The 16341-nt window shown below is 39.1% G+C and overlaps 1 protein-coding gene across 1 annotated transcript in view; it reads left to right on the top strand.

Moving 5' to 3' along the window:
• Positions 1-9837: 9837 nt before the first annotated feature.
• Positions 9838-16341, top strand: part of LOC146667652 (uncharacterized) — a 15343-nt gene continuing 8839 nt past the window's right edge. Inside the window, exon 1 of the mRNA XM_085409300.1 lies at positions 9838-10213. Coding sequence (XP_085265426.1) covers positions 9838-10213 — 376 coding nt within the window. The remainder of the gene's footprint in view (positions 10214-16341) is intronic.

Here is a 16341-nt window from a genome sequence, read left to right as displayed (position 1 = left end):
TGAGCCAAATAAGACAGGTCAGGGTGAAGAAGTGACAGCCAAAGAAAAGCTTACCACAAAACGGAGAAGTTATGACAAATCAGACTATAAGGCAAAAAGAAAGTGCAGCTTTATGGTTTCATGGACAAAATAATTTCTGTGGCTGCAATATGACGAGCTAAATAACCAGGGCTGCACATAAGTGGTCCGCAGGTGTGCATTCGCTGTCAAAATAAAAAACACGCACAAGGGTTAGGGTTAAATTTAAAAACTGTACTTTTGAGTTAAAATATATATTTATAATTTTAATAAATGACAAATTAAAAATGCTTGAACATTTTTTTTGTATCGAAAAAATATCGAACCGTGACACCAAAGTATCGAACCGAACCGAACCGTGAATTTTGTGTATCGTTGCACCCCTAATATATATATATATATTCTACAGAACATCATATGGTACATAGACCATACATATCCACTGGCGTGTAGCCCACATGTAATATCACAGCACTCCTGGTGTACATCGATTGACCAGCAGATGTCAGGGTGCTTCATGTGATCTTTCTTTTGGCGAAACCATTGACCGGAAAGATTCAACACATTCACGACGCTTCATCACACCCTAGATGAAGGAAGAGACAAATGTTAAAACAATAGTAAAATAATACTATTTAATGCTGTTTTAACTTCAGATGTTCTTCTGATGCACCATGGCCGAAACCATACACAGGATCTCAGCACATACACCTCATACCAAGTGTCATGCACAGTGAAGGAAAGGTCATGATTTGGGTTTGCCCTGTAACCGCAGAACTGCGGCACCTTGTAGTTATTGAGTCAACCATGAACTTTGTGTACCAAAATATTTATGTGAGACCATCTCATTAAACGTTTGACCTACGACCACGAAATAGGACAATGATCCCAATGATACCAACAAATCCCATGTATATTAAAATAAAATAAAAATCTGCATGGACAGAAAGGGTGAGCAATTTGTTTTATTAATTCTGACTTTTTTGTACCACATTATATGGACTCTTAATAACTAAAGCAAATTTACAGTTATCATCAAATATTTAACATTATTTTAGTTTAAGACTTTATCAGAGTTTTTATCATCCATTAAAACATCATTCTTATGGAGATGAAAGACATGTGAAGCTACAATTATTTTTTTTAATAAAGCATGAAGCTACTGTTACATCAAGTAAGACAAAAAAAAATCCTAAGCCAATGCCAAAATAAATTTTTGGCACAGTGAACAAAACTCAGGCATACTTGAGTGTGTTTATGTGTTAATTATACAGTGTTGTTACTACCTGCTTGCCAATTTGCTAGCAGGTGATGGCAGAAAGACAGATTCCCACTTGTGCTGAGACATGAAGTAGCTCTGCCCTCATTTTCATCAGCTCTTATTATTATCCTCGACATAACTGTGAAGAAGTCATTAAAAATCCTGCGCAATACAGAGACAAGTGCTTAACAGGCCTGAGCCACAGTGAAACTGAGAGGTTATAAAAGTTCTGAGGCTGCTATCAAGAAGCACTAACTTCTGGTTTGTCTAATTTATCTGTCTGGGTGTATTTGGCACGGGGACCTGGCTGAGCATTTAACTATCAAAGCTTGATGATACGTCTGAATAATTTCTTTCTTTTCTTTTTTTTGTGTCCCGTTTGGATCTTTAGCCATCAGAATTGTTGTCTTAAGGCCAAGAAAGATGCCAAGCGGATTTATTTTACCAAGTGGATCATCATGGCCTTGCCATATTGGTCCATTTGATTGACCTTTATTATAATTATGAATTTATTTTATTTTCAGTTGCTACAAACGGGACAGACATGACTGGGGGATAGGACAGGGAGAAAGAATGAAAGAAAGAGAGGGAGAGAAACAAAACCAGAGGGGATAAGAGACGGTGAGAAGGGGGGGAAGAGAGAAAAAAAACAAAAAAAACAAAAAAAAAAACCCAAACAAAACACCTGGATCACCTGTATGGAGAAAAAAAACAGAAGAGAAAGCAAACAACAAAGAGCAACATAATAAAAAAACAGCACCATCACAATAAACTAGCTAGCTAACAGTAGATACTAAATAATAAATGATATTGTGCAGCACGCAAGATAGACAGCGCACAATGTGCTTTGAGGCAGCAGCCAAGAAAGGTGTAGTCCGCGTCTGTGAACACCCGTGTGTACACCTGTGTGCATACCTGTGTGGATCAGCATGCTTGTATTCCAAAGGTTTCTCCATGTAACGATCTGCTAGGGAGTGTGGGGAGCCACAGCCCCGTCCACCAGGGTATAAAGCAGGTATAGAGGAGATCCAGGCCCCAGATATCCAGAGGCCCCAGAGTACAAGGACCCGAGGAGGACCACCAAAGGGGGGGGGGGGGGGGAACCGTGCCACCCTCCTGGGAAGAGCTGAGTAGAGCCCCAAAGGAGACGGCCAGCACCTCCTCCCAGCCCCCCAGCCCTGACGGCTAACAGAACCGGGGTGAGTGAAGACCTCAAACCTCCCTACGCCCGCTCATATGTAGTGTTGCTGTGTGCTGTTCTAAAGTGCATTTAAAACACAGGAGAGCATGGTACTAGCTTCCTCTCAGAGAGCAGCACGGCTCTTCCCGAAAACCCTTAGTGTCTAAATGCATTTAAAATTGAGGGTAGGGCACCAGCGCCAGAGGTGGGTTGGAGTACACCGACCATCCTCTGGATGCTGTAAAACGTGCCCACCCCCAAGGCCCTATATGTATGTGTTATGTGAGAGTGTGAGTAATGTGGATGTCTAGGTTGCAGAATAAAACTGAGGCACAGGCGGCCAGAAGGGGACAGAGGGGGAGTGCCTCCCCTGCACCCTGGTGAGATACCTGCACCCCAAGCCCTGCGTGTGTGGGTGGGTGTGGTAGAGCGGGAATAGGGAGGCAGCTGAGGATGGGGAGGGAAGAAAGGGAGGGGCAAGTGGCCCCTCCCTGGGGCCAGCTCCTCCGCTGACCCCAGTAGGCACCCCCACACTCCGGAACCCACCAGGGCAAGGGGGCCCAGGCCCATCCGGACCAGGGCCCGCAGCTGCAGCACCGCCCAGCCCCACAGAGTCCGGGGCAGCCCACCCGACTCCTCACCAGAGAAAACTGCACCCACCCCATCATCCAATTAACTCCCAAACTACACAAGACAATAGACACCCAGGTTGAGTTCATTCTCCACCTCTCCTACAGTGGGGCAAAAAAGTATTTAGTCAGCCACCGATTGTGCAAGTTCCCCCACCTAAAATGATGACAGAGGTCAGTAATTTGCACCAGAGGTACACTTCAACTGTGAGAGACAGAATGTGAAAAAATAATCCATGAATTCACATGGTAGGATTTGTAAAGAATTTATTCGTAAATCAGGGTGGAAAATAAGTATTTGGTCAATAACAAAAATACAACTCAATACTTTGTAACATAACCTTTGTTGGCAATAACAGAGGTCAAACGTTTACTATAGGTCTTTACCAGGTTTGCACACACAGTAGCTGGTATTTTGGCCCATTCCTCCATGCAGATCTTCTCGAGAGCAGTGATGTTTTGGGGCTGTCGCCGAGCAACACGGACTTTCAACTCCCGCCACAGATTTTCTATGGGGTTGAGGTCTGGAGACTGGCTAGGCCACTCCAGGACTTTCAAATGCTTCTTACGGAGCCACTCCTTTGTTGCCCGGGCGGTGTGTTTTGGATCATTGTCATGTTGGAAGACCCAGCCTCGTTTCATCTTCAAAGTTCTCACTGATGGAAGGAGGTTTTGGCTCAAAATCTCACGATACATGGCCCCATTCATTCTGTCCTTAACACGGATCAGTCGTCCTGTCCCCTTGGCAGAAAAACAGCCCCATAGCATGATGTTTCCACCCCCATGCTTCACAGTAGGTATGGTGTTCTTGGGATGCAACTCAGTATTCTTCTTCCTCCAAACACGACGAGTTGAGTTTATACCAAAAAGTTCTACTTTGGTTTCATCTGACCACATGACATTCTCCCAATCCTCTGCCGTATCATCCATGTGCTCTCTGGCAAACTTCAGACGGGCCTGGACATGCACTGGCTTCAGCAGCGGAACACGTCTGGCACTGCGGGATTTGATTCCCTGCCGTTGTAGTGTGTTACTGATGGTGACCTTTGTTACTTTGGTCCCAGCTCTCTGCAGGTCATTCACCAGGTCCCCCCGTGTGGTTCTGGGATCTTTGCTCACCGTTCTCATGATCATTTTGACCCCACGGGATGAGATCTTGCGTGGAGCCCCAGATCGAGGGAGATTATCAGTGGTCTTGTATGTCTTCCATTTTCTGATGATTGCTCCCACAGTTGATTTTTTCACACCAAGCTGCTTGCCTATTGTAGATTCACTCTTCCCAGTCTGGTGCAGGTCTACAATACTTTTCCTGGTGTCCTTCGAAAGCTCTTTGGTCTTGGCCATGGCGGAGTTTGGAGTCTGACTGTTTGAGGCTGTGGACAGGTGTCTTTTATACAGATGATGAGTTCAAACAGGTGCCATTCATACAGGTAACGAGTGGGGGACAGAAAAGCTTCTTACAGAAGACGTTACAGGTCTGTGAGAGCCAGAGATTTTCCTTGTTTGAGGTGACCAAATACTTATTTTCCACCCTGATTTACGAATAAATTCTTTACAAATCCTACCATGTGAATTCATGGATTTTTTTTTCACATTCTGTCTCTCACAGTTGAAGTGTACCTCTGGTGCAAATTACTGACCTCTGTCATCATTTTAAGTGGGGGAACTTGCACAATCGGTGGCTGACTAAATACTTTTTTTCCCCACTGTATATCTCTCCCCCAGCTGCAGAGTGAACTCCTGTAGTGAGGAGACCACCTGCAAAGATATAACGTCTGAATAATTTCTAAACTAATCAGTCAAACTGTAAAACCTACAGTTAAGAGTCATGAATTCATGCGCTCAAAGCCGTCCAGTGGTCCGGATTGGAGTCTTTGGCAAGTCTATGCTGGACCCTGGGCCTTATGTTTGACACCCCTGCTTTAAAGCTTGTGAGTTGTGTGTGTTTGTGGCTTTTTACTCCGGCTCAGTGGAGAGGACGCTGTTTTTTAATTAAGAGATAAATCAATTAGAGAACAATAAATACAATGAAAAAATGTAAAATAGCATAACCACAGAATCAGAAGTTTTCACACATGCACATCATCTTTGTATGGCTCAGTTCTCATATACTGAACATGCCACACACACACACACACACACACACACACACACACACACACACACACACACACACACACACACACACAGAGTATGGCCTTGTCTCACTTGGAGACATTTCCTGTTTCTTCACAGTGTTATGGCTGTAAATTATGCTAGACAACGCTGTAACTATAATCAGCTTTAAACACACACACACACACTCACATACATATACATAAACATGAGCGACAAACAGATTCTGATGTAAACATGAGGATTTTCTCCCATTTCATGCACTGTGAGCAGATGAATTAACATCCAAAAGAGACAACTTTGCTCCTAAATCATATCAACATATGTGAAATTACAGCATGAATTCAGAGAACAGGAGACAGTATTATTAATACCTGCATGAGCCCTCAGAACAGGTGATTCAAACCCTCTGTAGAGTGGACTGTTGCATAAATTGCAGAAGCTGTTGTTGATACGAGTTATGATAATGGCGCCATCTGGTGGCCATGTGCCTAAATGCCAGCGAGACACATTCGGTGAAAAGAGCGATTTCGGTGATGGTTGGTGTTGGTGCTAGAGCATCTTTTTAAAGACTGTTTCACCTGTACATATAATATATAAGTGGGACATTTAGCTTGTTTTTAGTTTTTATCCTTTTTTAATGCCCTGTGCTTGTTTTATTGTAAATAAATTATGTTTACTGCTACACTTGAGTTTTGTACTCCTTGTCTACCACCCCCTTATATTTTTTTTAGCTGAAACAACGACTGTACAAAAGAAATAATAAAGTGTGTAATATTAAGATGAAATAGAATTTTAAAATATTACAGTTACCTTTGATACCAACAGGTATTGTCTTGGAGAAAAATGAACTACATTAGAAAATATGTGGGGTCATTTTTAAGTTTTCAAGGCTTGCTAAGATTATAGGCGCATCCTCAAAGAGTCATAAGGGACACATCAGTAAGAGCTCATACATATGCACAAAGCCAGGCCATAAACATACTCACGTCCTCTTTTATTTTGGTGACTGTTCTTCTGTGTCTTGTGTGTAGTTTAACTTCCTCCAAAGTCATCATGTTCGGTGCTTTTGGGTTTAATTCTTGTCCTCTGAGTCCAGTGTTTTGGGTCCCTCTCTTGTATGCCAAACAGCCAAAACAGCGAATAAGCTATGAAGTAAGATATTCATCCATCAACCAAGCATATCACAAAACTTCACATATGTCAATCAAACTGAAATGTCTTTTTCTGGGGTGTTTGACTGATTCGGTCTCACTGACACTTCATCACAGCTGCATCTTTCTTTGTGACCTTTCCTGTGATTGTGCAGCTTTTGAAAGGTTAAAAGGCAAGGTCAACTCAGATTACTTCATCATATTTATAGTTTTCACAGTGTCTTTGTTTGTGCCACATCTGCCAAAGACTCAAGAAGAAAAACAAGAAGTTCCTCAAATATTTTATTTGGACCCTATAGCTACCACCCTATCTCCAAATTACTTCTACTGTCAAAAATTATTGAGGAAGTGCTTAATGAACACTGACTTTAGCAAAAACCCCAGTGATGCTTTGCCTGTGCTTATGAACAACATTTTTATTGAGAGTGCTGTAATCCATAATAAGTACATATAAGTAATAAATACACAGGTGTCTCCTATTATCGTCTTACAACTTATCTTAAAGCCTCCCCAACACACACACTCCCTACTTTGAACAAATAATAACAGACACAAAACAGCTAGAAACCTGGTTTATGATCAACATCTTAGTTTTTTCACCTGAATATCTAAAGTCTGTCCAGTTTTATAAGATTGGAGGCTAAGCTGTTGTACTCAGATCAAGCTGTTTTCACTTTTGTTACTGATGAAACATTTGGTATTCCAGCCTTATTAATGAATTCATATTTTCATATGTTTCACATTTTCACCCTTCATTTTGCTGTCTGCATTCATAAAGCCTGCATGAAACAGAAACAGCAAGAATGCATGGAGAGAAGCATCTCTGTAAGAGTCCATCGTCTGTTTTTGTATTTCCTGCCATGCTATTCTTTGCTCTACTGTAACTGTTAATGTGTATAAATAGAAATGCCTCTCTCTGTCAGTTTTTCTCTTCTTCGCTTTTTCATCGTGTATTTCTGCTTTTACAGTTACAGTCTTTTCTGCTTGTTTCATCTGCCAGTGCTTTTTGTGTTTTGGGTGCACATTTTTTTTTTACACAGCACTCATTTCACACATGTCTGGTGTTGATGCATAATATGACACCTTTCTGATCTTTGCATGTCATACTTCTTTCATTGTTCAGCATTCACACATGTATCATGCCCTTACTTCTCTTGCAGAGACGTCATGTTTCTTTAAAAAGAGAAATAAACAAAAAATTGAATTATTACAGGGTTGAGTAATGCTATCTGTGAGTTGTTCATTTACACTGCATTTGATTCCCCCCCCCCCCCATTTGATACATTGAGAGAAACAGGATACTTTGTATCTGTAATCACACCAGCAGAGACAACATATTGTCAAGGAGTAAAACAGAAACAGAGGAAGGATCAGTATGTTTGATTTGGCACAGAAACATAGCTATAATTCAGTACGGAAGGATCATAAGAAAGAAATGACCATGATTTATTAATGTACAGAATTTAGATAGAGGTATTTGGCAGTTAGACTCCGATGGCCCGTTGATCCCAGCAGTGATAGGGATTAGAGCAGGACTCCCTGTGAGGGTGGGGATGAATATGGAGGCTTGAATACAGCCTGAGTGATGAGAGGCGGTGATGTGGAGAAGGTGGGTTGCACAAAGGCGTCTGCAAAGGAGAGTGACAGACGCGCAGTGAGATTTAAAGTATGTGGCATGAGTGCTACTTTGTCTGATGAAGGCTGGGAGAAAAATGATTGGACAACATCAGTGATGTCACCAAACAGCTTCTCACCTGGGAAAGTAGAAGTGACGTGAAGCTTAGAATTAGCCGGCAACACCTGGGAGCAGACAGATGTGAGACCTGAGATCTTCCTTATTAAACTTATGCATAAGATTCCTTATAACGGGATGGAAAGATGAGCTAAAGATGAGCTAACTCGGGGTGACCATTGGTAGAACAGACTGCACTTCAGTCTCCACTCCACTGAGAACCACAAAGATGAATCTCTACTCCAAATCTGAGCCTGATAAAGAAAAGCAAATAAACAGACATTAAAAGGCAGTATTCCTCACTAGGTTTTAGTATAACATCAGTAGCTGGTGTATCTGTAAGTAGTTTTTAATCTCTGAATAAAACACATTATAAAAATGAGCCAAAAAGAGGAAATGCTTGATAGTGAAATATGTGATCTCAAAATATTGTGGTAAAAGCAAGAAGAAAAATATAATACTGCTTCTCAAAGGAAGTTTTCATGTGGGTGAGCTTAAGATGCTTTTATCTCAAAATAACAAAAGCAACACACAGATGTTTTGTCGTGCTGTTATATGTCATATATGAATAGCTGCTGCACTAATTTGATAGGAGGAGGAAGTGATCTGAAGGTGTTGCATGCACATATATTTGCCGTAATTTCCATGTCCATTTGGTCATAAGACTTTGTAGTTTTAAGAAGATGACTTCTGCTTTTAAGCAATCATTCTTTAATAAGACAGCAGCTGAGGGTTTTGAAAGCTCATTAGTCAACTTTCTGATTAGACAGTGAAGTCTGCAACAGCCATGTTCTTCACAGAAGCTGAATGTTTGTTCTGGGTTTTTGTTCTCTCTCTCTCAGGTAGGAAAGATTCTGTTTTACCAGATCCCTTAATTCAATGTCCACTTATATGTATGTTAATGTTGCATTAATGCATAGGTAACATTTTACAGTTGTAGATATTTGAGACATGTAAAATGAACATTTGCTGTTGTTTAGTTTATGCTAAAAGAAGGAATTTTGCTGTATTCCGTAAGATCATCTTTTCTGGTCTTCCTGTCCTTTCACAGCCACTTGTTTCTAAAAAGTACACTTTATTATTACATAAGCTGCTAGTTTCTCAGAATTATGTACTAAACGTGGCCTTGCTTCAGTGCCATGAATCACTGGGTTTAACCCATACTAACTCACTCCCGGCTTGGCTCACATAGCTTCGTAAATGATTATTCTCGAACAACTACAGCGCCTAATCAGGATATTTAAGAAAGTAAAAGTGAGATTTTCATATTTGTTGGTAACTATTAGTGTGCAGAATTATTATGCAACTAAATGAAAAATGAATATTTCCCCATTTCCTTTGTTTATTTTCAGCCAATGAAGTGAGAATGACAAAACAAACAACTTTAAAACTTTACATTTATAAATAAATGTTTTTGACATTAAAAAAAGTCATTGACCAAAACACTGAATTTACTTTCAAGTTGAAGATTGTTGGTTATTTGATTTCTCAATGATCAAATGTTTTCTGCAGCAGCACCCGGAACCTCCCAGACAATGTTCGGAGAGGGTTTTGGTCAGAAGAAGAAGTACTATAATTTTCCAGTTAATATGAAATCAATGGAAAATAACACGTTTGATTCTTCTCAAATCTTTGGTGGTCTGTTTTTAATACATTTCTTGACCCTGTGACTTTTTGCAACAAAACATTTGATGGTTCTCTGATAACGTTGCAATATATTAGCAATTTTCAGAGTGCTGCATGGAAAAATGCATGAAACTTATATTGTCAGAATAACATATGAATGTTATAGAAATTGTGTAAATCTGCACAGATGCTTGTTAATCAAATGTTGTGTTAAAGGTGTTCAGGGACAAACAAACAGCATCTGTGCCTTGAAAGGTTCATCAGTGAATCTGTCCTGCTCACATCAACATCCAACATCAAGCATGAACTGGTACAGTGTACACAGGGGGGGCTTCAAGATTGAGACATCTGCAGATGGAAAGTACAGCATGTCAGCAGATAGTAACTTGACTCTGACAGTCAACAATCTAGCAGAGAATGATGCAAACATTTACTGCTGCAGAGAACCTGCTGACAAATCAGACTGTGGCCAAAGGGGAATTTCTCTCAGTGTTGCAGGTACAGTGGTTTTATCAAAGCGTTAAGAACTCATCTATGAATAATCAATGTATTGATATTATTTCAATTAATGATCCTCTCAGAGCTGCAGGTAAAGGTGATTCCTGCCACAGAGGGACAGACAGTAACACTGATGTGCAGCAGCAGCTGTCCTCTGACTGAAAAGCCTGCAGCCTACATCTGGTACAAGAACAGAGAGTTTCTCTATGAGGACTGGTCTCCCTGGTACCAAGAGCTGCTCAGCAGTGAGGAAGCAGTCACATACTCCTGTGCTGTCAAAGGCTACGAGGATCTCAGAGCCCCTCAAGTCTCTGTGGGTGAGTCATGATGTTCAGTCAAATGATTCTCAGTAAACATACTCAGTACTCTAATATTTCATTTCATCTAGATTTCATCACACCAACATGCTTCAATGTGACGTACACTAAAAGCGAAATGTGTCCTTATCAGCAGGGATCAGAACATGAGCCTTGTTCCATCACATTTCCCAGAGGTGAACACACAAACACATCTTCTTACTGATCTCTGAAGTACACTGTTTGTATATTCACTTTTTAAACATGATTTAATTAACTGAATCACATATGTATTTAATCACATTAAACTATGTTTGAAGACATGTATAATGGAAATGGGTGCAAGATATAAAATTAAACAAAGCAAAGCGAGGCTTTTCCTTAGGAGAAGACAGAGCATGTACACAAAACTATGGTAATTGAGAAAAATAGTAAAGAAATAGCAGGGTATAAAATATGCATATTAATAATGTAGTGACTGATGAAAGGCAAACTAAGCTAAATGAGCGTTTTTAGCTAACAGCTACAATAAGCATAACAGTTACTGTACGGTAGAGCTGGGCGATAGAACGATAACGATATGTATCGCGATATAACTTTTACTCGATAGAGAAATTAAACTATCGCGATAGACCTCGCCGCTCTTGTCCTCTTAAAAAAAAAAAATTTTTAAAAAAAAAGGTCAGCCAATCCAAATTAAGTAGCGCAGAACCGAACCAATCACAGCCGCAGCGTCACGTCGCGTGACTTGTTACGTACAGCACAAGTGCCAAGCCGCACATGTGTATTTGTTTGGGAAGCAGCCAGCCACCGTACTGCCCGGGTAATGGAGGAAATGAGTGTGCCGACTAGAAAAATCAACCGAGCGTGACCGAAGAGAAAACAGATGATGGTTCCAATGCCGGAGAGATTGTCGAACAGAAGAGCCATAGAAGTTCCGTAGTGTGAAGGTATTTCGGCTATTTCAAGTCTGACAAAAAACAGAGTAGCGTGCACTGTAAATTGTGCCGAAAGCAAGTCTGGAAATACAATAAACTGGTGCATGCGTCACACTGTGCGCCACGTTATTGTTTCGGTGAAATGAATTTCTACAATACTGTTACTGTTAATTCTACTCTCTGCAGTGTTTAAATGCTTACATATACACACAGTTACTGTCCCTCCACACATACGACTCGGTTCTGCTTCTATGCCCCAGCTTTGTTTACTTTTTCCCAACGAGGCTTCTAGACTTCTGATTGGCCATTTCTGCACGGTTAGGAATCTAGCGCCACCTGCTGCTTTGGCATGTTCATAGCAGCGTTTTCCTTCATTTCTGCCTTTATGTGTGGACGGGATTATTTTTTAAAACGAAAACGGAAAATCTCCGTTTTCAAAAATACCCGTGTACGTGTGGACGTAGCCTCAGTCTCTGACTGGAAGCGCTAATTCGTCATTCGGCTTTTGTCAGACTAAAGTAACTGTTAAAACTGTTTGAAAAGCTAAGCTATACAACAAGGAGAGATTGAGAATTTCCTTTTAGTTCTCAGTTTATTTGATATTGACAAAAGTTAGTCAGTTTTGTCTGTTCTTCTGTAAAACAAACTAAGATTTATTTTTAGAATTAATATTTTGTTTCTAAGTGGAATTGACAATTTAGTCTGTTTCGTTTGTTCTATTTTGAAACTTAAACGCTTTAGCGGCTGCCTTTTGTGTAGTTTGCAATATTTGCCTTTATTTATCTGAAAAAGTCTCATGTTCCAACATCTACCCTGTTGAACTTCATCCATCCATTCGCGTCCGCTTAATGGATGAACTTATTATGGGAAATAAATATTTAAATAAAAACAAGCTGCTGATTATTTCACATTTTACTTGTGAGCAACGGCACATTTAAATCTTACAAATATAGTTATTTGGCTTATATCGTGATAGATATCGTTATCGCCTGAAATGAAAAAAACATATCGTGATATGAAAAAATCTTATATCGCCCAGCTCTACTGTACGGCTATCATTTGTTAACATGACGCTTGTTCTTATACATGTAATACATTTATTACCAACCTGAGAGTTTATCCGCTGGTCATTCGACATGACGAATGACTTCTGAAGTCTTAATTCAGCTCAAGACGCTGTAGATTCCCGTCAGTAACACTTTCGGTTCGCTAGTAAAACGTAGTTCTATTAATTTGCGCTTGAACCGGAACCGGATGTAAGTTCCAAAAAACTGAATTTTGGAACTGAAATTGAATTGTAGAACTGAAACTGAATGGTGAGAAGTGAAACTGAAATTATTCGAGAGCTGAATTTTTAAAGGATAAAATGCAGTTTCAAAGCAAATTAATTCATTTTCAAAATATAAAATTCAATTTCAATTTAGTGATGATCATTTTCAAACCATAAATTCAATTTCAAATTAGACTAATTCAAATTCAGTTTTCAAAAGCATTTATTCAAGTTACAATTCAGATTCAATCTGAGCAATTCAAATTCAAATTGAACTTATTCAAATTCAGTTTCTGATGGCACAGATTTCTGCCCATAAGGATCACTCAAGATTTCCCACACCACAAGATTCAAGATTCTTTATTTGTCACGTGCATAGTTATACAAGTACAACACGCAGTGAAATGTTACCTGTGCGAAAACAGAGAGAACAGTATATACAGTGAGTGATTATTAAACAAAGAGGACATTATGTGCAGTAAGTGAGTGAGTTATATATAAATCATGTCTGACAGACACTGTACACACAGTATTATTAGTATATTACAGTATTATTATAAAAAAATGATCTGGATACAAATATTTCATTTCATTTATTTTTGTCCAGATTCCATTTCAAAGGTGCTACAGTGTGACTTATGCTTATACAATCATGCGTTCTTACAAACAAGCATCAGTGGATAAGCCGTCCTCCATCACATATCCCACAGGGAAGGTTTTCACAAACAAACTATAAAACCATTTGTTTGTATTTATTGAAACTTATATTTTGGTCAATCATATAAGTTCTTTCAATGTTTCATGAGTAACACGAAGTGTATTCATCTCGTATCAAAAGAGGTTCACATTCAAAGAGCTTCTTCAACATTGTGATTTGTAGCACCAGCTGTAACCTGACTGACAATCAAACTGCATACATGTGGTATCACACAAATTAAACTATTTTGAGATATCAATACTCAAGAAAAGTTTTTAAGTGTCAACGATATATTGGTTCCACTGTTTCCTGTTGATCTTAGCATTTAGAGTACTGAAACACATTTTAGAATTTTACTGGTTTTTGTCTTTTGCCCACAACTGAGACTGTTCGTCAGACCTAGAATCTGTGTATGTGACACTTGCAGTAACTAGCAGACACTTCTTGTTTCTTCGCAATGTTATGGCTGGGCACTAAACAAGCCAAAACTGTAACCTGTTACACACACACACAAACACGCACAGACACACACTTGGGCAAGAAATATATTCAGATGTTTTTTGTTGCATTTTAACCATTTCATGAACTGAGCTCAGATGAATTATCATCCAGAAGAAACAACTGCAATCTTTGTAAAAAAAAAAAAAAAAAGAATGTGTAAAACACATTTACAAAGTGAAACAGAGTAACAGGATACAATATTACCACTACCTGCATGAACCTCAGAGCAGGTGATTAAATCATCCCTCAACAGTAGAGACTGTTATATTGAAAGCACAAGCAGTTGTTGAAATGATGAGTTATGATAATGGCTCCATCTCGTGGCCATGTCTCTAACTGCTAAAGAGCAGAAAGAGTGAAGAGGGCTCCTGCAATTAGGAGTCCACCAAATTGTTTGGATTCATAGTGACGTTGTGAAGTCAGCATGTGCTGATTTTTCATTGGTTACCCGAAAGAATGTGTTCTATGCAAAGTGAGATTTAGTAAACAGCAAGACTGATTTAAAAGCACAATTCTTGAGTGAAAGGTGTTGAGTGAACAAGGCTGCATGTCACTGCTGCAAGGTGAAGAGTTCAACCACTAGAGGGCAGCAGACATAAAATTTTTATAGTTTTTCAGTTAGTATTTTACAATTTTTCAAATGTAAAATACTAACTTGTTCAGACAGCTATAGTTTATAAATGCATAAATTATTTAAAGAGGAAGGAAGTTTGGGTTCAGTTTGAAACCTGCATGATATGTAAAACCAATGAACACGAACTAAATGCCATTTTAACATAATCTGACATGCTGGCCAGGAATTTGACATACCAGTGTATGCCCTGTCTGCTTTGTCTCTATTTGACAAATGAATTGCAGTCCAAAAGGCCTGCTAAGGTTCTAGGCGCACCCTAAAAGAGTCATTAGGAATTAGGAATCAATTAATGTTTATTTCTATAGCACATTTAAAAAGGACCTATGTCCATCAAAGTGCTTCACAAAAGTGCCACAATGCAGGTTACAACAAAAGACAACGAAAACAGTTATAGTTACAGCAACAGTTACAGTTATGTAGCACAAATGCAGACCAGGTGGAAGTCTGAACTAACTTGCTTCAAAGGCTAGATTAAGCAAGTGAGTTTTTAAGCGCAATTTAAACGATTGTATGGACGTCAGTCAGAGCACATATTCACAAAGTCAGGCCATATAAAAATTAATGAACTAATCTGGCTAAACATGGTCCCTGGGTCTTGGTTTAGGAGTTTTGGGATGTTTTTCTAGTTTTGTATTTTTAATTATCTTTGTTTCATGATTCTATATTCTGCATATATTATATTTACATTTGTCTTGTTTCTTAGTTTTATGGGTGTTGCATTCAGGGTTTTCTTGGAGAGTGTTAAGGGTTTCTGGTTAAGGGTGCTTTCTTGGAGCAGCCTATTCTGGTGTATTTCTTTATACTGTATTTGTATTTTCAGGTTTTAATTCTCTTGTTTATTTCTGTTCTTGGTTTTAGTCTGGTTTGTGTTATTCCTTGAATCCCCATTCCTCCCTCCTTCGTGGTTCTGTGTCTGGCTTAGTCCATAACTACCGCCCCATTGCTAAGTTACTTTTACTTTTACTTAATGAGCAGCTGTTTAAGATAATGAAAGGCAAACATTTATTATATAAACATCTGATTTTGGGTAAAAAACAAAACAAAAAACAAACAATGCTGCTTTGCCTGTCCTTATGAAAAACATTTTAATTGAGAGTATCTATAATAAGACATACATACGTAAGTACACAGGTGTCTGCTATTATCATCTTACAACTTAACTTAACACCCCCCAAACACACACACTCCCTACTTTGAACAAATAATGACATACACAAAACAATCTGATTGAAACCTGGGCATTATTTATGATCAACATCTCAGCTTTAAGGAAAATATCCAAAGTCTGTCCAGTTTTATAAGATTGGAGGCTAAGCTGTTGTACTCAGATCAAACTGTTTTCACTTTTGTGACTGATAAAATTTGTGGTATTCCAGCCTTACTAATGAATTCATATTTTCATATGTTTCACATTCGCATTTTGCTGTCTGCATTCATAAAACCTGCATGAAACAGAAACAGCAAGAATGCATGAACCAAAGCATCTCTGTAAGAGTGCATCGTCTGTTTTTCTGTTTCCTGCCATGCTATTCTTTGCTTTACTCTAACTGTTTCTAATGTGTATAAATACAAATGCCTCTCTGTCAGTTTTTCTCTTCTTTGATTGTTCATCATGTATTTCTGCTTTTACAGTTTTAAATTTCTGGTGTTCCTTTCTGTTAAATTATCTGTGGTTAGACTGTCTTTTCTGTTTGTTTCATCTGCCAGTCCGTTTTGGGTGCACTTTTTGTAAACAGCAGGACTTTCTCACATGGCTGATGCTGATGCATAAGATAACATTTTTCTCATCTTT

The sequence above is a fragment of the Rhamphochromis longiceps genome, linkage group LG6 (genome assembly GCF_057381845.1).
Source record: "Rhamphochromis longiceps isolate RC_006_pf linkage group LG6, R_longiceps_female_GT1.1, whole genome shotgun sequence".
NCBI lineage: Eukaryota > Metazoa > Chordata > Actinopteri > Cichliformes > Cichlidae > Rhamphochromis > Rhamphochromis longiceps.
Note: the sequence above shows the minus strand (reverse complement) of the source record. Positions and strands in the feature narration are given on the sequence as shown.